Source organism: Condylura cristata, unplaced genomic scaffold (assembly GCF_000260355.1).
Source record: "Condylura cristata isolate star-nosed mole 26May11 unplaced genomic scaffold, ConCri1.0 scaffold00036, whole genome shotgun sequence".
Classification (NCBI taxonomy): domain Eukaryota; kingdom Metazoa; phylum Chordata; class Mammalia; order Eulipotyphla; family Talpidae; genus Condylura; species Condylura cristata.
Window position 1 is genome coordinate 11,697,300 of NW_004567137.1, and position 22,672 is coordinate 11,719,971.

At 38.1% G+C, this 22,672-nt stretch overlaps 3 protein-coding genes across 3 annotated transcripts in view; 2 read left to right on the plus strand and 1 right to left on the minus strand.

The window, feature by feature from the left end:
- ARHGDIB (Rho GDP dissociation inhibitor (GDI) beta) overlaps window positions 1-8,210 on the plus strand; it is a 19,474-nt gene extending 11,264 nt beyond the window's left edge. Inside the window, exons 4-6 of the mRNA XM_012732916.1 lie at window positions 2,567-2,643; window positions 5,855-5,918; window positions 7,507-8,210. Coding sequence (XP_012588370.1) covers window positions 2,567-2,643; window positions 5,855-5,918; window positions 7,507-7,706 — 341 coding nt within the window. The 3' untranslated portion in view covers window positions 7,707-8,210. The remainder of the gene's footprint in view (window positions 1-2,566; window positions 2,644-5,854; window positions 5,919-7,506) is intronic.
- Window positions 1-22,672, minus strand: part of PDE6H (phosphodiesterase 6H, cGMP-specific, cone, gamma) — a 79,355-nt gene that overhangs the window by 30,205 nt on the left and 26,478 nt on the right. The window lies entirely within an intron of this gene.
- ERP27 (endoplasmic reticulum protein 27) overlaps window positions 9,103-22,672 on the plus strand; it is an 18,160-nt gene continuing 4,590 nt past the window's right edge. Inside the window, exons 1-4 of the mRNA XM_004693253.2 lie at window positions 9,103-9,320; window positions 9,678-9,772; window positions 11,350-11,487; window positions 18,978-19,094. Coding sequence (XP_004693310.1) covers window positions 9,227-9,320; window positions 9,678-9,772; window positions 11,350-11,487; window positions 18,978-19,094 — 444 coding nt within the window. The 5' untranslated portion in view covers window positions 9,103-9,226. The remainder of the gene's footprint in view (window positions 9,321-9,677; window positions 9,773-11,349; window positions 11,488-18,977; window positions 19,095-22,672) is intronic.

The following is a 22,672-nucleotide window of genomic DNA, read 5'->3' on the forward strand; positions in this document are numbered from 1 at the left end:
TTATATTACTGGGATAATCTGGTATCTGTCCTTTCTCTCATTTGGCCAAAGGAAACCCGACTAACATAAATCCCAGGGCCAGTTCACAAATAATTGCTCTCAGGGTGCACAATATTCACCGAGCTTAATGAAAAGCCTATTCTCTGTCTCCATTTAATTAAAGAGTATGCTGCCGTAAGTATTGAATATATTTATTTGTATCATACTCTAGATTTTTTATTACTATTTATGTGAAAAGACTTTTAATAGAAACATTAAGAAGCAAACTGTATACTTCTGGGATCTTTTGGGCCTCCCTGTTGGTCAAAGTACTATCACTACTTCAGACTGAGTTTGATCCCCAGCCAAGGAACTAACCAACAAATGGAGCAGCAGACCTCTCCTGTCTCACCTACTGCTCCACTTAGTCATATATTTAAATCCACCTTTTCTGCTCCCCATTCTATCTTTGTCTCACCCCCCACCCCGTACCTCTGGCCTGTACCTCTGGCCCAGTTCTTCTATGCCAAAATTAAAAGGGGGTGGGGGACATTGATTTTTATCAACTGTAGAACTTACCTGAAGATAAGAAGTAATCTAAGGCCCCCTGAAGAATGTTGAGAATTCTAAGTCACTTACTTGTAACTTTAGCCTAAGGCTCTGATTCTTGTCAAATAAAGAAATCTCCCCCCCCAAACCACACACACACACTAAAAACATGTACAAATTAAAAATGTGCAAACAAAAAAATGTTATGTTCTTTCATCTTTTTGAGGGAAAGGAACCTCTAAGAGAAATAAGGAAAGGACCATAGAACTAGGAATTCATGGGCATAAAGGCAGATCTTTAATGAAAATAAATTGCTACTAAGTTAAAAGATGGTCTTGAGAGACAAAGCAAGACAAAAATTCTCGAAGAGTAGACTCAGCAGCAAGGTAGTTCCTCTCACATAAAACAGATCCACTCTCTACCTTATATGGGCTTTTGTCAGAGGGAGGAAATCAGAGGCTGAGAAGACGCACTTCCTGTTCAACTGAAATCATTAGAGCAAAACACACTATTTTAACTACCCCCTTTCTAGCATCTCTACAGGAGAAAAATTCTCTCCCCAGAACTCAGTCTGCTTCCTGTGTGATTGTGTAAAGCTACCAGGTACAATTGTCAGCATCAAGATTAGGTCTCAACAGCACACACACAAAAATCTGTTCAAAGGGGCTCGAGGCCATTGCAGGGAAAACTTGGTCTCTGCCTCCTTTCAGGCATAAAGAAGCTATAGAATTAAATCATAGATAAGTAGGTGAATAGGTAGATGGATAGATAATTATGTCTCTATATATACATATGATTTATAAATATATGAGATATATAGATTTCTCTTTATATACATATTTACCTCATGTTGGTACCAGTTCAGTGCAAAAAAAATGTATAAACAGCTATACAAAGCATACATATGAACTTGAATGTCAAATCACACTGGATCAAACAGGAGAACAGAGAAAGATTTCCTCTCTAATCAAGTTAAGAGACATAAGGGTAAATCCTGTTTTTATGGAGTCTGAAACGTATATGATTTAAGTGACTCTCCTTTAAAGAATATGAAAATACAAAGGCAAGTGCAAAGTTAAGAACAAAAGTGATTATTTAGAATAATAAAAGGAAACAGAAACAAGTAACTTAAACTAGAAAATACTACAAGCATTACCAAATCTACAAAAACAATAATTACTACTCCAATACATTTCTGTTATATTTCTTTACGTAACGGTAGGGCGACTCTTTAATCACCTCTTCATTTGACCACATATATGTAATATCATTTTCATAAATAAAAAGATAATTCAAACTTTCCTCTAGGTTGATAAGCTAAAACTTTGCTTTTACTATTGACCATTAGAAAACACATTTTTTAAAGATTTATTTATTTATTCATACAGAACTGGGGTACAGGCCAGAGATAAGGAGGGTGAGAGGGTTCACCTGGGACAGAGTGGGGAGCAGAACAGGCAGATCGACGAAGTACACTGCTGAGGGGAGCAGCGGGCGTGTCAGGAGAGGTCTGCCTCGCATGTGGATCTCCTCCAGGGCAGGCAGGGATCGAACTCATGCAGAAGTGGCTTAAGTTTCTCAGTGCAGTGCTTTAACCCGCTGTGCCACCAGGGAGGGCCAGAAAATATATTTTTTATAACAACATATGGTGGTGGATGTTAATTAACTTGTGGTGATAATTTCAAAATTTATAGGAATATTGAGTCATTATGTCATACACCTGAAAATAAATTATATGTAAATTATATCTCAATAAAAGTCTTATTTTTACATATAACTTAATGCTGATTATACTTCTAGGGCTGTCATGAAACTTAGGGGAAAAGGTCTATCACATTTCTTTCTTCTGGTTATAAAAATCTCAGGAATTACAAGTGTGGTGTGTGCAGCAATTAATCTCAAATACTCTGACTTGAGAGCCATCTAGACCACATTGTTATGACGGGGCCAGCAAATGGTTCTGGAGCAAGGACTTCATTCATCTTCTTGTGTTTCTCCTTCTGAAGAGAATAAACTCTTTCCAAATTCACTTCTACAGGGGATCTTGAAGCTTTCAAAAAAGAAACTTTTGTGCTCAAAGAAGGTGTTGAATATAGAGTCAAAATTCATTTCAAAGTAAGTATCTGTTGCCCTGTATGTTTTTATAATGTTTAAATTCTCTCTATCAACAAGGAAAGAAAAAGTCAAGTTCCTCCCATTCCCATGTTAGTATACTGCTTGTTTCTTTTGTTCCCTTAGATTAGGACTGTCTTCTCCTGAACTGTACCTTTGCAACTCACCCTTGCTTCCTGCCTTTTCCCAGCTATTCCCATGAATAACAGTGGTATTCGACTCTCCATGAACTACTCACATTCACCCCCCACTAGGCACACACTGCTGTCTTGTACCATTGGTGTCATTTCTCCTGCACAGAAAAGCACCATGGGACAGAAAAAGACTATCGTGGTCCCTCTCTCCAATATTTCACACAACACTTTGCAAACAAGGGAGATTTAGGGAAATTTTGTTGAGAAATAAATAATGAATGAATCAATAGAAAAGGAAGATATAAAAGACACAACCTCAACTCTAATTGCTCAGTAATTAGATAAATCTGGACAATGTGGTCCTTGGTAAATAACTGGAAGTAGTAATTATAGTTATGGAGGGGGGAAGGAAGAAAAGGGTAAGGAGAGTCAACTTGATCATGAGAATGTGGTGGATAAGATGAGATTTATAACAAAATAGACGTGAAGCTGTACTCGTCAAATAGATGTAGTATCATAAATTAGTGGTCAATCAATAAAATTTTATTTAAAAAAAATTTAAAAATCTCAAATGCTTTAGGAACATTTATAGTTATAGAGCAGGTGACCAGGTAAAATAAAAAAACAAATAGGAGATAAACTGACATATACTAAATAGACACATACTCAATGAGTAGCCAAAACCATAAAGTAAAGTAACCTTGACTTGGAAAACAAACAGGGCAGAAATTTATTGTTTGCTTTTAGTTGTTTATGTTTGCCTGGCTTGTCCCTCATTCCCACTCAGTCATATCCTCCAGGGTCTGTTCTCCAGATGGAAGACCCCACCTGCCCTCAATTTGTACACTGTGCCCTTCTTTCCACAGTATAGGGTGTGATTCCATGAACAATCACTCTCTACCACATACAAACATGCCTAAAAAAGCTTCATTGCAAAAATATTTGTTGATGCCTTCTCTATAATAGACACTGAACTATGGTTCACTTACTTCCTGTAGTACTTTATTACTGAAGAGCCTGAGAGTGTTTGGTAAGGAACTGCATTCAAATATGCCTAGAATGTATTACTCATTAGTCCAAATTGAAATCATTAATGCTATTGTCCTAGTTTGTCGATTTAGTAAGCCAGTTTTTATCAAATGTAACATGACTAGCAAACTTTTATGTGAATAAGATGTGAAGAAAAAGCCTGGAACATGATTTTCGGCTCTGGGCAGGAAGGTCGAAGACAGCACTGGTGTGTAATCATCAGGATTACACACTAAGGGAATGGAGAAAGTGGACTCAGAAAGGAGTTTTCAAATCTTATTTCAGAGATCTGGCCTTGTCTCTAACAGAAGAAAAGCCACTCTCTATATAATCCACAGAAAGTTGAACCACCCTACGGCCCACGTAAAGGTACCCCAGCAAAAATGCCAGCTCAAACTGAAGAAGACATTTGAGAAGTAACTTAAATTTTTACTAAAAACTCTTGAATAATGTCCAAGGGAGTTCACATTTATAGCACCAGCAATATTCTCTTTCATTATCTCTCAAATGCTCTAAGGATTCTTCTCTTTATCCCCCCAAACTTTATAACACTCGCCAAAATTTGGCCTGGGAGGGTTATTTTATCTTTTCCTACTGCCTATCAAGAAAATGTAGTATATCTGACTTCCACAGTTCTCCCATTTGTTCATGTCACCAAGGCTTCTTCCTGTGAGCATCGAAGAAGTAATGGGAGGAGCAGACAGACAAAGGAAGTGAATGCTATGCATATTCATCTTTTTAATCCTTGCACACATTTATAGTAAATGTATTCTTCCATAAGATAGAGAAAGGAGGCTATTTTGAAGCCTTTATACCCACCACTATTCTGTTACTAGGTCTTTTTTTCTTTCCACCAAACTTCTGCCCAATCCAAGGAACCAGCTTAGAGACCTCTAGAATGATGCATTCATTTCCCCTATTCCTGAGGGAGGAAGAGTAATCAGAAAATTTGGGTTTTATTTTATCACTGTTTCCTCCATGAAGCTGTTTTCATTCTGTCTACTTTCAATAGTTTCGTACTTCAGATTTTACCAAGTAACAGTCTGGAATATAAACTGGCAGTGTTCACTGCTATGCTACCTCATTACCAATAGACAAATTGTAACACTGATAGATTAGTTTATTTTCTCAATAAAAGGGGGGAGTTATAATTATTATTGAGGATAAATTACTTGAGGGTGCTTGAATTCTTCATACTGATGAACAATTAAGCAAGCTCTCTAGCTAGTGACGCAATGGCCATTTTAATTTGTTTGTATAGACATGACCACTGTATAAAATTAAGACAGTCCAGTTCAGACCTAGGTAAATGAATCATGGAAAAACAAAGTGGTTGGTCTGTCTATATTTTCATTCTGCTCTAGTGAATTTTCTTTGAAAGGCTTGGGGAAGTGGCAAGATCTCAGACAACGTCTGGAAATGAGATCCAAAACGCTTGGCAGACACAAGTGGATTTCGCCAGTTATTTACATATGGGGAGGATGTTTTTATGTTGCCATCCCTCATCTGTAGTCTCCAATCAAAGCTACATTACAAGAACAACCATCTTCTAGACCTGATTTTCCACTACGTCTTTTCTCCCAGTTATTTGTTTTTCATATGCTAGGTGGATCCTTTCTGAGGTTAAGATTTTCAGATCTTTACATAGTAATAATTTCCATGGGTACCTTTGTAATCTGTCCCAAGACAAGGACAACATTTTATATACTACTATCAGGGAGAGGAAGTCAAAACCATTCTTTGGGTCATTGAGAAAGGAGAAATATAATGCAACATATGCTTCAGTGTTTTAATGAACAACCCCACCCCTAGAAAGAAAAATCACAGCATTCAATAAAGAAAAACAGATTGACAACATTGAACTTATGGTCTCTGATCTCCAGTCTCTGCCTCACTACCACACTAAGTGACAGTAATAATAACATTTACTCTGAAATAAATCTCAGTCCTCTTTCCTCAGAGAAGACTAAGCTAGGCAAGATCATCATGAAAGAGGAGGAAAAAGAAAAGACCTTCTTTAATCTGAATTACTTGGATCCTTCCACCTACAGGTGAATAAGGACATTGTGTCAGGCCTGAAATATGTTCAGCACACCTACCGGACTGGGATGAAAGGTAAGAGATCCACACTATACACTGTCCCAAACATCTTCTCACTGTTACTTAAACTTCTAGTTCTTAACAGTTTTAGTCATGGACTCAGTTTAGAACCTGATAAAAGCTGAGTACACTCACACTAGGAAAGGGTGCATAACTCTAACCTAGATATTAATGACAAGTCTACATTACGGAGACCTAGTTTAGACTGGGTCAGCTACTAACCTTCCACATTTAGATTCTGGAATCCAACTTTATTACTCATAAATGGGAAGAATAACTAAGGTAAGCTTAAAGGAAATAATGTACATAAAATCAAACTCAAAAGTGAAAAAAAAAAAGCACTTCACAGGCATAATTTTTGTTCAAAGAAATCCAAAATAGGAAAAGGAAAAACCTATTGATATATATGTGTCTGATGGGAATGGGAGCTGGGAGTAACTGAGCGGACAGATAGGGGGGATTTCCTAACAAACTAATAGAAAAAAAATACTATTTCCCACTGAGATAAATAGCATATGATTACTTCATCTAAAGTTGTACTGGCTAAGTTGTAGCTGAATTGCACATGCCTTGGGAACCTGCCTTGGGTTCTCCTCCTTTCCTACCGGCAGAAGTGAAAGTAGAAACATAACAGAAGATCTCCATTTCCTTTTTACCTGAGGGACTTTCTTCCCCCTGAGATATGAAACAGTAATAAATAGGTCAATTCTAACAAATCTATAAACATAGATAGGGAGAATTTTTTTTCATAAATTAGTATAACATGAAGAACCACTCAGTTATTCAAACCCTATAGAAGAATGCTGCCCTAAAAGATCTTAATCAACCTGTCCAATACATAGTTTCAAGAAAAAACAGTCTTGGACATAGAGACTATGTTGCCTAACTTAGGCAAGAGGACAATGATGTGACCACAGCTGTTCCTTCAAACTTACCCCAGTTAGCAGGCAATGACATGCTGTCTGTAGTTACTTACCTTTACTATAATTACCAAGTCCCTCCCATTCTTAGTACATATCCCAGTTATTACCTATAAATACATTTGGTTATCTGTTTTCACCATTTGTTCCAATTCTTTGCTTTTATTTTAAGCAAGTTATTTTTCCATCCAATTATTACATCCATGAATTCTGTTCATTCTAACCCTTCTACCTCCAATCAATATGCTTGTAGACTGATAGCTTATAGATAGAAGACCCTTGACTTCATGACAAAGAGAAAGGGCTTTGTAACTCAGGACTCAACTAGTTTGGAATTTTTTTCCCTATGGTATAATCTGCCACTTCTCCAAGAATCTTGACCCATCTTGGTTTTAGGCACATTCCCCACCTTTCCCGATACTAGAATCGGCTGTGATGCTTTTGAAAACTCTCTGGGCCACGGCAGATTATGTAAAAACCAAAACCAGTTTTTGGGAGATGGTGAAAGGAAATTTTTATTAAAAGGCATGTTGATATGGATCCCTGGTAAAGCTGACACTTAGCCAGGCTTAAAAACCATTGATCTCGACTTAGATCACTATAAGCTGTGCTCCAAATCTTCCAGTGTGTGGCTTTTTTCTTTTACCAGCCTCTTACCCTAATGAACTTTTCTTTCTTCCTAGTGGATAAAGCGGTATATATGGTTGGCAGCTATGGACCTCGACTAGAAGAATATGAGTTCCTGACTCCTATGGAGGAGGCTCCTAAGGGCATGCTGGCCAGAGGCACTTACCACAACAAGTCCTTCTTCACTGATGATGACAAGCATGACCACCTTACCTGGGAGTGGAACCTGTCCATTAAGAAAGAGTGGACAGAATAAGTGCTTTTGCCATCCCTGTCCCTGCCCTTGCCACCTAGAAGAACCCTCTCAGTTATGTCTTGGTCATTGCCCTGTCCCTCCTCCCTGTTCACAGCTGTTTCCTTTCCCTCGAGCTCCCTGTGTTTTCTTGTTGATGTGTCTTATCACATGTTGTCTCTCAAAATAGTGCTAGCACAAGATGCTTAAAATCCAGGTCTTAATACTACCCACTCCTTCTAACCACCCATCATGGCCACATTTTCAAAGTTCTCTCTCTTGGAATACAGTCATTTAATATTTTGCTCTTATGCCCATGGAGCAATTCTGATAAGGCCAAGATGTGGACCAATCACCACTAAGTTCTTTCATCCTGGTTTCCCATAGCTCATTCCTATCCCTGGAATCTTCTGTGTTTGCTGCTGACTCAATAAAGGCCCCTAATCACATTCTCTGCAAGAAAGTTCTTCTTTTCTGGGAGACACTGCAAGCCACACAAAAGAAATGGAATAAAATGGTTGTATGGTCTGACTGAGAATCTTATTTCTTTGCTTTTTTCCCCTTAAACAACTATGGCCATTGGATGATAGACACTATGGGTTTTCTCAAAGGACGTGGGCAAGACACAATAGAGGAGGTATTTGTATCACTGGGATCAGTTTGGAACCCTGTTCTGTTCAATGGGCAATGAATATTCTGAGTATAAAATGATGGAAAAATCTCAATTTAAATTATATGTAATATTATCATGAGAAAATTTCATTTCATCTTGAGACCTATATATCCCATGGCCTGTGGAACTCTCTTGGACTGATGGCACTGATGGGCCAAATATGACTGCTTAAGATCTCTAAGGATGGAATCCCAGAGATCACAGCATAAAACTGAGGCTCCTATGCTTAGTATATAAGCATATAAGCTGCAATCAGTCCCAGCATTTTTTTCAGTTTATATTTTTTATTCCCATCCTTTTGTAATACTTGCTAGTAATTCTTTCATATGACATCTGCAGCTCTGTGATTTGGTTCTTTTCCTTTTTGTTTCCTGGAAAAATCAAATTTATTTACCCAGGACTCTGCTTGGGCATTCCCTGGAGGGAGAAAGTCTTCACTGAAGGCATCATTATCTTAAATGCGCTTAGTCTAAACTTTCAGAGAACTTTATGAGTTTCTCCATTTTTTTTCAGTGTCCACTTTATAATTAAATGTTTGTTTTTCTATTCCTCACATTAACAGACTAAGCTGAGAGAGGCTGACTGAAACCACAGTTCTCCTTGTATCCTTAGTACAGGTCAATCAATATCTGGCATGGAATGTTTCTTTTTTTATTTAAGTAAACAGACTTGACTTTCTTCTGGTTGGTTATGTTCTGAGGACCTGTCATTGAACTTGGTCTTTTATCTCAGAAAGCTGAAGGTTCCTCTAGAGACAGCTGAAAAGTTCCCAGAGAATTAAACACACCATAGTCAATTAACCATCAAGTGGGCTGCGCTGGATCAACACCCCCAAATACAAAGTTGGAGCAGGAACAGGAGCAGGACAATAATGGAAGCCTCCCCATCCAGATGCCTGTTTCTATTGTTTCTTTTCACATGCTGGCTATTCCTGGAAGTTGCAGCAGAAGTTCAGGGATCCTCAGGTAAAAGAAAACAGCACTTCGGTGACCAGAGGGTGAAAATATAATTAAGAGAATGGCAGAAAACCTGGTAGTACTCTCTGTACTTTTTCTCTTAAGAATTTTTCCAGATATTCTGAATAAAGATCTGTGTAGCCTCATAGAGAAAATTCTGGCATTATGCGTCAGAGAGAGACCATATGGTGGGGTGATGCTCCATATGTTAGTAAAATAAAGCCTTAAAATGCTAACAGTACCCCTAGATTGCCTTGGCTCTAGCACGGAGACAAAATTATAGATGCTCTCATTATTTACGGCTGCTGCTTCTCCACTCAGTAACCCAATATCGTCAGTATTTCTCTCATTCTCCTCAATGTCCAGATGGTGACTCCCAAGAACCAGTGAGGCTCACAGATGTCCCGGCTGCCATGGAATTCCTTGCTGCTGCTGAGGTGGCCGTCATAGGCTTCTTCCAGGTTTGTCTAGATACCCAACTTGCCATTCTCCCAGAAAACCAGAAACATCCTATCTTAGACACCTGCTGGGAAGGTGACACTGCATTTTCAGAAACCAAGGGGCATAAAATCTTGTGTCCAGTTCAATTTGCCAATCAACACCTCTCAATTTCAAGACAGTTCCAGTCTTGAATTATGTCTTTATCAACCTTGCTGCTGGTTGGGCTACCTCATTGATGGATGATTTGAAGTTTAGCCAGTATCTAGATTGCTGGGGCTAGGGCCAGGGGAAACCCAACTTATGTCATCCAGACAACATGTCAGTCAGTTGACTAAAAGCTCTTCATAAACCAAGTTCTTCTCATTCTTCTTTCACTCTATCTGCTCTGAAATGTTGAAAAAGTATAGCAAAAATGTTAGACTCCATTTTCCAGGTTGGCTATCTAACTAACAAAAGCAGCCATAAAGGGAGAGGACCTCATTCCAGCATTTTCACCTTTCTCTGGAGGTAGCATCCAGATTTGCACAGTTGAAAGCCCCTCCTCTCTCGTTGCAGACCTTCTTATGTGTTTGCTTCATTAATTCTAACTGCCCATCACTCTGTTGATTCTGTGTACATAGCTGGAAGTAGGCGCAATGAGATGTAAGTGGAAGAGGAAGATCTGGAGCACATTTTTCAGTGATGAGAAATCTAAATCATAGACAAAATCAGCCACTCTCAGAAAGGGAGGGGGAAACAAGAAGGCAGAATTGGAGGAGTATGCAATAACTCCACCAGCCACCAGATGCCGTCACTTGATCCACAAGCGATTGCATTCTAGGGAACAGAGGAAGTCAAGGGTAGCAATTCTTGTCGCCTCAAAAAAAGCCATACATTCTTTCCAAAGAAGAAGACAGGCAAGGTACCAACTCCCTCTGCCTGAGCCCAGACGCAAGGCTACTGATCTTTTCTCTTTGTCCACGTGCTCCTTCAGTCCAGAGAGATGTCAGGGAGGAATGTGTTCACTCCAATTTACTACCTAGAGCTATAGGAAAATGTCATGTGACAGCACAGAAAATGAGGCCAACTCTCTAGGGAAGGGCTGCAATCATCAATCAGAAGGACTTTCCTGCTGCCTCTTGCAGGCCTCCATTAGCTAACTGGAGCAAGGCATACCCTGTATCTCCAGGGTTTGCATCTGGGGAGGCAGCCTGTCCTTCCTCCTTGTACAAACTTCTGTTAATAAAACTTCTAAGCTTCAGTTTTAATTTGTTTTCTTCTTATTTTTTTTTTCTTTTGACCTTCCTAAATATTTGAGTCCTTGGGTAAATCAATGACAGTGCAATCCAATTCTGCAGGTTTCTTTGAGTTCCCGCTTAGTTGCTAATAATCTGAGTTCTATGGTAAGGCTAAACATATGTCCCAAGCTTAGCCACAATTTTGCAGTTATTTATTAACACATTTAGTCTAGAAAACTCAACATTTAAGCCTGCTTTTTTAGAGGAAAATGTTGTTTCACAGGGCACTAAATCAAGGTCATGATTTCTAATCTCTGCTCCGTTTCTGTATCTCTCCCCTCAAAAATAACTTCTGTGGGGTTTTGTCTTCTTGCTTTTAGGATTTAGAAATACCAGTGGTGTCCTTATTCCGTAGCATGGTGCAAAAATTCCAAGATGTGTCATTTGGAATCAGTACTGCTTCTGAGATTCTGGCCCACTATAACATCACTGGGAACACCATCTCTCTCTTTCGTCTGGTAAGTTGGGTGGGCATCTGGGGTTGTGAATCCACAAAGGTGTGGAACTAGAAAGGACTCTATGTCTTTAATATTTGTGCTGGTGCCAGGGCCAGGGACAATGACAAGGATGGTGACTCAACTCCAGCTCCACAAACAGATGCTGTCATGAAATGGAAAGAGGTCTGGCCTGAGAGTCAGGAGACAGGATTTGTGGCACTATTTGTCCCTCACCAGTCATGTAATGTGGGCAAGTCACACACTTTGAGCTTCAATTTTTTTCATCTGTAAAATAAAAGGGTCTTGTTTTATCATCTCTAAGGTTATTTTGAGCTTAAAAACTGCATAGTTTTATATCCAGATAAATTAAACACATTTATCAAACATGTTTTAAACAACTACTGTGTGGTCTGTGAACACTCTGATAATAAAAACATTAAATATGTCCTTCATTTTCTTCATAGATCTTGAAATAGAGACTATAAGCATAGTAAAGAGTATCTAAACACAAAAAAGATCACTACAGAAAAAATATTTCAAAAGATAAAATCTGTATAGGAATATTGAAAACAGATTTATGAAGAAGATGACTGAATAGGGATTTTAAAGGTCTATAATGTTGGACTAATTTAAAGAGAATTAATGAGGAAGGTGGGAAAAAAATTAAATCTGGGAAACGTGATCAAGTCATTTTGACTGGAGCTGAGGGTATATGTTAAAGAGAAACATGACTGAAACCATAATGTGGAGAAAAATGAATACCAGCTTAATGGGTTTGAACTTAATGTGGTTGACACAGGAAAAGCCCCTATGCCCTTTAGAACAGGGGAGTAACACGCACAGTAATGTTCTTTAGCAAAATTATTTTGGCAGTAATGGCTAGGATGGATTATTAGGCAAAAAACAAGAGTAGAGCGAACTTCAGTTGGTCTGAGAAGCTAGATCACAAACTAAAGGCAAATAGTGAGAGACAGCAATAGAAAATGAAGAAAAGGCAGGTTCTCCAATGACTAGATAACAAAATTATAGAAAGGAGGCAAAGTTTAAAGATAGATTTCAAGATTTCTAGACTAAATGTCCCTCTCCTTCTAATTTCTACCCTTTCTCTTTCATTCTTTCATTTCTCATCCAAAGTCTCCTAAGTGTACTTTATACTCAGTGGCTACAACTTTGAGATCTTAACTACACTGTCCCAACACTCTTCCTGATCTAGCTTAGAGAATCCATGATCTGTGGGAGCCGTCTGTTTTGTTCTCAACTTCATCCATTGAGCCTAGAACATTGTCTGTCATGTAGCAAGCACTCACTGTTGAAGTGTAATCTTTAGGTAAGATCATTCTTTCTCATATTTTGACTACTATGTGTATTCAGAAGGTTTGGAATGGCTTATGACTAGCCTGGACCTCTCTCATGCTTGCTAGATCTAACTATTGGGATGGGCTCATAAATACTATAGTCCTAACAAGCTTAAAACTGAATTTATCATCTATACCTGTTAAATAATGCTCTTTCCTCTAAAACACTGTTTTACTGAATGTTACATTCATTCAGTCTTTAACGTATGTACCTCCTGTTTTATTGGCCTCTATTCTCCATAAATCATTTCAATAGCTTCTTAACTGATTTCACTTTAGAACTTTTTTTAAATCTATTTATTTATGCACACAGAACTGGGGTACAGGCCAGAGGTGCAGGGGCAATGAGAAGATTCACCAGAGACAGAGTGGGGAGCAGAACAGGCTGGTCACGGGCGGGTCAGGAAAGGTCTGCAGTGCTAAGTGGTCACCTCCAGGGTGGGGATCGAACACATCTGAAGTGACTTTAGCTTCTTAGTGCTGCACTTTAACCCACTGTACCACCAGGAAGGACCTTCCCTTCAGAACTTTTAAATCCAATTTCAAAATTGGTACCATAGTGATATATTAAATGTAAATCTGAGCATGGTACTCTCTTAAAAACTCCAGTTTCCCCATCCCTTACAAGAACAAAACCAACATACTTAACATTATATATCTTCTCTACCTATGGCCACTACGGATAACATATGACCACTCTCTCCTTCTCCATTTTTTCCCCAGCATGCTCCCATCTTAGGCTTTACCCTGTCAACATCCAACCACATGTAGTATGATGGTACAGTTTCACTCTGCTCCTCTGCCTAGTAGGTCACCACCACTAAGTGCCCCTAGTCACATAGCCTCATCCAGCTAATACCTCTTCAACTTCCAGTGAATAAATTCAGGTATTTCATATTTCAGAAAACCTCCTAAAATTGGCTTTTCCTTTATAATTCTATAACTCTAAACATATTTACCACTTCTAGTACAAGTCATGTGTTTTGGTGTCTATCTCACTCACTAACCCCCTAGACCATGAACCATTCAAGGGTAGGGATCTTAACTAATTCCCCTTCCTGTTCCCAAGATTTGTTATATGTCTCTGGTACCTACAAGAAATTCAGAAACTGTCTAAGGACCTTATCTAACTGTAAATGTATGTCTGAGAGTGTGTGAGTCCCCTCAGAAATCCTTTTCCTACCTGGTTAACGTGTTTGCATTTTCACCATTGTAAAATAAGATGAAGTTAAGTTCTGCTTCAATAGGAATGATATCGAAGATTAAACTAATGCAATGGTAATAATTTTTTGATGAAAAAGTCCTAATCAGTTCCACAGCTCCATAGGCACTTTCCCTAGTTTGATTTTAGATCTTAGAAAGGCCTGATTTAGGCCATCCCTGGTGGCGCAGCGGGTTAAAGCATAGCACTGAGAAGCTAAAGCCGCTACCACATGAGTTCAATTCCCGCCTGCCCCGGAGGTGACCACATGGCGAGGCAGATCTCTCCTGGCCCGCCCGCTGCTCCTCTCAGCAGTGTACTTCGTCGATCTGCCTGTTCTGCTCTCCACTCTGTCTCTGGTGAAGCCTCTCGCCGCCCCTGAGCCTCTGGCCTGTACCCCAGTTCTGTATGCACAAATAAATAAATCTAAAAAAAAAAAAGGCCTGATTTAAATGTCTTAGTACTACCAAATATACATGTGGGTAAGAAAAATGCCCTCGCTTTCAATGTCTCTGCAGGCTTTACATGCTTGAACAGGTACTTGGGCTTTGTTTCCAATTTCTTCTTTATAAAGCCCCATTGATGACTTAGCAGAGCTGTTCATTCCACTTTAGCATCTGTTTTTTGTTTATCATTAGTGACAGAGCTACTCTGAGTGAACTCTTGGGACCTCTGTGGACAGGATTTATTTATGCACCATACCAAAATCAAACATGCCTGTTTCAGCCTCACTCTACTGGCAGAGGTAGGAGAGGTTCAACTTATGCTATGCCGGTTTTCAAAGAAACACTTTTTTCCTCAGTTTACAATTCGAAGAATTTAGTGAAAACTTTAATAGAATTATTATTCAGAAGTTTGGGATACCTTTTTTTTTTTTTTTTTTGGAGAAGAGAATATTAGCCAAAAAATTTTTTAACATATTAGGAAAAATGAGCTACCAAGTTGTCTGTTATTTACTTTCATCTTAGGTCTAGATTTTGTCTTGTTTGTTGTTTTTGTGTGTCAGTTGCTAATTTATGATAGCACTATTTCCCAATGTCCAAACACTTAATTTTCATAATTCTGATGAAATAATATACATTATCCCTGTATTATCAATGCAGAAACACAAATCCCATAAGGTTGATTTGGTTGCCCAATCTCACAATTATAGGGTGATAGGTACCCGAATTATACTTAGCATTGCTGACTCTAGAACATACTTTTTATTACTACTACAGTGACTTCCTGAAGCACTTAGGCCTGAAGTAAACCTTTGTTTTTATTCCTAGATTCAATCTATTCTAATGTCCCTAATTCTAAAGGCTACTTTCTTAGCCACTTTCTCCTACATTTTTTCTCTATCCCCCGGCACTTCTTAATCAAATGTCAATATTTCTCAAGATTTCATCTTTGGGAAATACAAAGATGTATAGATATACAGAATTTTCCATTTTAAGTCATACATTTTGAGATAAGCTGCAATAAGTGAAAAAAAAATCAGTAAAAACAATGAAACTGGCTCTCCCTGGTGAGTACGATCCCCGCCAGCCGTGGAGGTGACCCACATGGCGTGGCAGACCTCTCCTGACCAGCCTGCTGCTCCCTCAGCATTGTACTCTTTCGATTTGTCTGTTCTGCTCCCCAGTCTGTCTCTGGTGAATCCTCTCACTGCCCCTGCACCTCTGGCATGTACCCCAGTTTTGAATGCATAAATAAATACACCTTTAAAAAAATGAAATCATAGTGAACTGAGTATTAGAGTGGTTGCTTGAAATGTTAGAAAAAAGAGACAAAGAAATAAGCAATGCTCATGGAGCACACTCTCCAAAAACAGTGATCAGGGAAATTTTATGTAAAATGGAATAATAAGTTGCACATGATAATCTGTCTGCTTGTTGTGTGTTACAGCTTGTCTTTTATGAGTGTAACTGCATGGACTTGTCCACACTCCCCAACAGGCTTATTGTTGCCCTAAGAGAGATGTAATCTAGGGTTGAATAAGCCATGAGTCTGTCCTAAAATGGAATGTCAGATATTTAAATGTTTATCTTGCTTTGGATTTTCTCAATCACATATTTTAGGAAATATAATTTACTAACTCTGTCACAGTAGGATAGTAATGGAAGCACAGTAGAGATATCCTTACCTTCCTGTTACAGTTATTTGCTATGTAGGTATTATAAAAATGAACCTTACTAAACAAAGAGAATCAGGAGGAACTAGTGCATAAAAATACATTGATAAGTAATGTAAGAAGGTATGTCAAATTATTAAGTTCATTCATATGAAGAATATATTTATCAAATACAATGTAAGCCAAACAGCCAGTAAAATAAACTTGGAGACATACAGACATTTGTTTAATAATTGATTTCTCAGTACTATCCAAGATATTGAGTACTAAAACTGTGATATAAAGTAAGGTGTCTTTAATAAATTTTATGAGCACCCAGAGAAGTCCATAGGAATTCAAAGGACTAGTGCTAAAATTCTACTGAGCTGAAAAGGATTGTTGGTATGATACAGTGTCTAAAATATAACTCACTTCAGATACTCTTGGAAAACTTCAAACTCTTTTTAAGGCAACAGCCCTTTTGGTTTACTGTTTCTTGTCTTCTTCTGGGGCCTGTCTTCTTAGGGAGAAAAATAACATGAAACTGAAAAAATATATTAAAAATCCTTTCCCAACTCCTGCTGCCAAGGTTAAGATTTTCTCTCCAGGGTATTATGCAAATAATTCCCTTTACTAAGGGGTATTTCCTACTCTAGTGTTGTTTCCCAAAACCCTACACATGAATGTTGCAGAATTTATTACTTTAAGAAATAGTGAAATAAACAGGCATGTTCATTTTAAAAAAGTCCTCAAACTGGGGAGATGTCAAGAGGGTGGATTTTATAAAAAGCTCTTTGCTTTTTAGAGAATGTTATCACCACTTAACATCCTCTGCGTCCAACGTATTCAAATCCAGAAACACCTGGAGTAACTGGTGTTTCCTGTCTTTTCTCCCTGTTCTGGGAAATGTGAGGGACTGCCTGGAAAAGAGCAGGGGGAGCAGGCTGCTGGCCACAACACAGTGATATTAGCTAAGGCACGGGCACTGCCAGGCCTCTGAGTTCCTAGAAAAATAATCAGGAAGTATTTAGACATTAAATATTATAAAAGCCTTGACCGTGATTTTAATAATGATGATTTTGATGTCCACAATTAGCAAAGCCTCATGTACAAAGTAGACATGCCAGCTGGTAAAGCAGGCCTTAGCAGGAAGAAAGATCCCATGCTCATTTTATAACCCCCATCCCCCACTGACTTGGGGTAAAAACTCCACGTAGGAAGATTTTTCTTCCTTTGGCTTTTACAAGGCATTTAAAATATTATAGACACTCAAGGAACAAAAAAAATAAATGCTGGAACCCAGGGACTGGAAGAGAAAGTAGAAAGAAGCTCTAGTAAAGCATCCTTTGATCTCCTTTAGGCCCTAAAGAGCAATACTACCCAAACAAGAATAAATCTTAAGTATATCAGCCCTCCCATGGGCTGCAGCACAGATTCAAATAATCTCAACTCTGAAGTTGAGTTAGGATGATCATTTATGAATATAAATATGAATATACATGAATATATATGTTATATATTCATGAATATATATGAATGCATATATACACGAATATATATGAATGTATATACACATGAGTGTATATGTATGTGTGTGTGTGTGTGTGTATATATATATATACATATATATATATATATGTCATAAAAAAGAGATTACCCTCAAAGTAATCCCAAAGGGGTGACACTAAGGTTCACAGACATTGGTTATTTCTGCTCATGGAAGATACATATACATTATAATTAAAACCCTAATCCCTTATATATGTTGAACAGATACAAAGATATATATACCATGAGATATGGGCAGAGTGATCATTATAACATTATCTTAACTAAAAACTAGAAATAAATAAGCATCACAATAAGTAAGTATGTTGCATATTCATGGTGTGGAATATTATGCAGCAAGGAAATGAATCAATAACTACATATAATAACATGGATAACACTTATAAATAAAATATTAAGCAGAAGAAATAAGAAAAAGACACAAAAAGCAACAGTTGTTTCCATTTTTTATAATGCTAAAAATAAACCATAGTATTTTTAAATTGCATCTTTAATTGGTAAAGCTACTAAGGATAAAAATAGTCATAATACAAGTCAGATTATCAGTTTTTGCTGGCAAAAAAAAAGAATGGATTATTATTAATTATTATTAATTAGAGGGACACAGAGAGGGTGCCAGGGGTTCTGAATATTCTATTTCTTTACTTAAGTGAGGATTCCATAGTTGTTTGTGATGACTTACATTTCCTGTTTTGTGCTTTTCTCTATATGTGTGTTTCATTTCCCATGGAGAGGGTACATAAATCTAACACAGGAGACTGTTCCTCTGACCCTTAGGATAGAGTTAAATCTATCTTGACTTCAAGGTCCTTCAGAAGTTTGTCTCAACCTACCCTGGACCTTGTCTTTTTCTTACCCACAATTAAGACCTATTCCTATAGGCACAAGGAACTAACTGTAGCTTCCAAGGCCTGACATTTCTCTTCTTTTAGCCTTTCACAAATAGAGTTCTTCATTTAAAATTCCCTCTCCATCCTCATTCATCTGAATAAGTGTTAGCCAATCTCAGCACCTACCTCTTCCAGAAGCTGTTCTGCTCTTCCCTACGTGTCACCACTCCCTTGGTGACACTTGGCTATATTCTGTAGAACAGTTCTATTTACTTCTCTGATTCCCACAGGACATGACTTCTCTGAATCTCCAAAGGCAGGGAACATTTCCTATTTACTTTTGTGTCTGACATGGTAGGTAATCCAACACTACTTACTCATAACTGAATAAAGACAAACCAGTGATAATTTTCTTTCTTTCTTTCTTTCTTTGTTTTTTTTTTTTTTTTGATGCTACCCAGGTGGATAATGAACGACTGAATGTGGAGAGTGAAGACATTGAAAGTATTGATGATGACAAATTAAGCCGTTTCATTGCGATCAACAGCCTTCACTGGGTGACAGAGTACAACCATGTGGTAAACAAAAACCCTATACCCCATTCTTAAAGTTCTGTCAAAGAGTACTCTCTCCACAGCAGAGATCTTTGCCTCTAGTTCTGATCCATAGACCAGTAATAGCAGAAATCACCATTAACTGAACATCTATTTATATTTCCTCCCGTACTACAATACTTTCAGATTGATAGACTTGGGTCTGTTCAACTAAGAAACAGTGAGAAAAATTAAAAGACCTCTCACGTGATTAATGAAAAAATGCCAGCAACAACATTAAGGTGACTGATTCAAAGACTTTTAACTTCTGCTGCCTGAAAGTGTTTGGCTACACCAGCTGCAATACTACCAACAGCAGCCCATAGTACACTTGTGAAACATAAACACAATCTATGCTGAAGGTCTATTATTTTCTGAAGTTCGGGTAACCCGTATTTTAGGAAAATACAATAAAAGTAAATTAATGGACAAACGAAATCTTTAAAACATAAGGTATTGGTGTTGCAGCAATGTAAAGTTTCTTTAAAGGCTTTTAAAGGCCCTTTCCCGTTTTTCAATGCCTCCCTCCTGTGGACCAATAGGCCCTGGTCTGGGACTACTTACACGTGCCTAGATGCTCACGGTGCATCTGCTTTCTTCACTGCTTCCACTTCTTTGGTGTTGTATGCTATATGCAACTTGGACAAAGGTTGGCCCACTTATCCTGAGCCTTCTAACATGGTACATCACAGAGTATGACTGTTACTCTATTATCCCTAACACAGATCATTGACGGATAGAATATAACTTTCTAATGATCCACATCAGTTCAAAAATGCTGTGCATTCTCTAATCACTGTATGACACCCATCTCAGGATTTTTAGAAATGACAAAACATTTTCACTTCCATTTTCTCATTTAATCCTCACATTGAATATTTCAAGGTAAAAGACAGAAAATTATTATGCCCATTTTATAGAAAAGAACCTTCACGATCTAAGTAACTTGTTCAAAATCACAAGGTTGATCAAGTGGGAAAGGCATGATTTAAGGCAGAAAATTTAAGTGATGATACCTTAGCTCATCTTGTCTATTTCCACTTTACAGGAAAGGAAATGGGGGTTCAGAAAAGTGGAGTAACTTTCTCAAGGCCATATGGTGATTAATTTAACCTTCAAAGACAGCTCTGTCCTGATTTTTTCACAACTGGCCTGTCTGAATGAGTCCTGCAGTTTTTCCATTGCCCCACACAGCCTGTGCAGAAAACACCCCTTTTCCTGTTGACTAAATTCCAGGCCACCTCTCATTCCAACCTTGTCTCCATGGGGTGATGATTCCATTTCCACTTTTGCTAAGATTCCAAACCCACGTGCTCAGGGGAGTATTGGCAGCATTAATTGAGAAGCCATTTTTCTCCTAAACCATGTTGTCGTCTATAGAGCTGCCAGGAATGCAGGTGAAGCCAGGAAAAAGGGTTGTGTGATTTCTGTTTCATGGTTCTAATATCCTGTAGTCCTGGCCCATCTCTTATCTTATGGAACAATGACATTTCTATTTTTTTATATATATATAACAGTTTCTTTTTACATCATTTCGCACATTTTTCCATCTCATTTGCAATCCCCATGGGCTTCCCATTACCAAATCACCTATGTGTCATCACCATAGTCCAGGGCATTTCCCTCTCCCCACTGTTTTTGATCCCATTCCCCACTCCATCCCCATAAAATGTCTCTGGTATATAGTTGTTCATTTTTATTATTTACCCCCCGCTCATTTATGCTCTTGCTATGAGCGAAACCATCCGGTATTTTTCCTTTTCTTTCTGGCTTATTTCACTAAGCATGATTTTTTCCAGCTCCATCCATGTTGCTGCAAAAGACATGTGTTTGAGTTTTTGTTTTTTGTTTGCCGAGTAATATTCCATTGTGTATATGTACCACATCTTTTTAATCCAGTCATCCATTTTTGGGCATTTGGGCTGTTTCCATGTCTTTCCAATTGTGAATAAAGGAGCAATAAACATGGGGGTACAGGTATCTTTTCAATCAGTGTTTTTGTGTCCTTTGGGTAGATACCTAGGAGTGGGATTGCTGGGTCATAGGGAAGCTCCATGTTTAGCAGTTGAGGAACCTCCAAACAGTTTTCCATAGTAGTTGTACTCATTTGCATTCCCACCAGCAGTGCAGGAGAGTTCCTTTTTCTCTACATCCTTGCCAACATTTGTTGTTGCTAGTTGTTTGAAGATGTGCCATTCTCACTGGGATGAGGTGGTATCTCATTGTGGTTTTAATTATTACAAGTGATGTTGAACATTTTTTAATATGCGTGTTAGCCATCTGCATTTCCTCTTTGGAGAAGTGTCTTTTTAGCTCTTCTGCCCATTTTTTGACGGGGTTGTGATCAATCCTTCATCTCTAGTTTTGTGCAAGAAAATTTTTTTCCCAATCAGTGGGATGTCTGTTTGTTTTTTATAATGTCTCTTTTGCTGCTCAGAAGCTCTTTAGCTTGATGTAGTCCCATCTATTTATCCTTGCCTTCACTATGGTGGCACAGGGTGGTCTATCTTTAAAGATGTTGCTGAAGTGTATGTCGTATAGTGTTTGGCCCATCTTTCCTTCCAGGTATTTTATGGTTTCCATTCTTATGTCTAGGTATTTAATCCACTTTGAGTTGATTTTTGTGACTGGAGTGAGGCAGTGATCTAGTTTCATTTTTTTGCATGTAGCTTCCCAGTTGTCCCAGCACCATTTGCTGAACAAACTTTTTTTGTTCCATTGTATCTTCTTTGCTCCTTTATCAAAGATTAGCTGGCCATAAACTTGTGGATTTATATCTGGGTTTTCTATTCGAATCCATTGGCCTATATATCTGTTCTTGTTCCAGTACCATGCAGTTTAGATTATAATGGTTTTGTAGTATAGCTTGAAGTTTGGGATTGTAATGCCTCCATTCTCTTTCTTCCTAGCATGAGAGTGTTGGCTATTCAAGGTCTTCCGTTGTTCCATATGAGTCTCATCAATATTTTTTCTATTTCTTTGAAGAATGTCATTGAGACTTTTATTGGGATGGTGTTAAATCTGTATATCGCTTTTGGCAGAATGGCCATTTTAATGATGTTAATTCTCGCGATCCATGAGCAGGGGATGTCTTTCCATTTCATGGTGTCTTCTTGAATTTCTTTTAACAGTGTTTTGTAATTTTCTTTGTATAGGTCTTTTACCTCTTTTTGTGAGGTTGATTCCTAGGTATTTGATTCTTTTTGTTTTAATTGAAAAGGGGATTTTTTTTTAATTTCTGTTTCTTCTCATTGGTTGTTTGTGTATAGGAAGACCTCTAACTTTTGTGTGTTGACTTTATATCCTGCCTGCTACCTTGCTAAACTGGTTGATGGTTTTGATTAGTTCTTTGTGGAGTTTTTAGGTTTCCACGTAGATTAACATATCATCTGTAAATAAGGACAGTTTTACTTCGTCCCTCCCTATCTGGACTCCTTGTATGTCTTTTTTCTGTCTTATTGCTCGGGCTAGAACTTCCAATGTTATGTTAAAGAGCAGTGGGGCAATAGTGGACACCCTTGTCTTGTTCCTGATCTCAAGGGAAAGGCTTTCAGCTTTTCTCC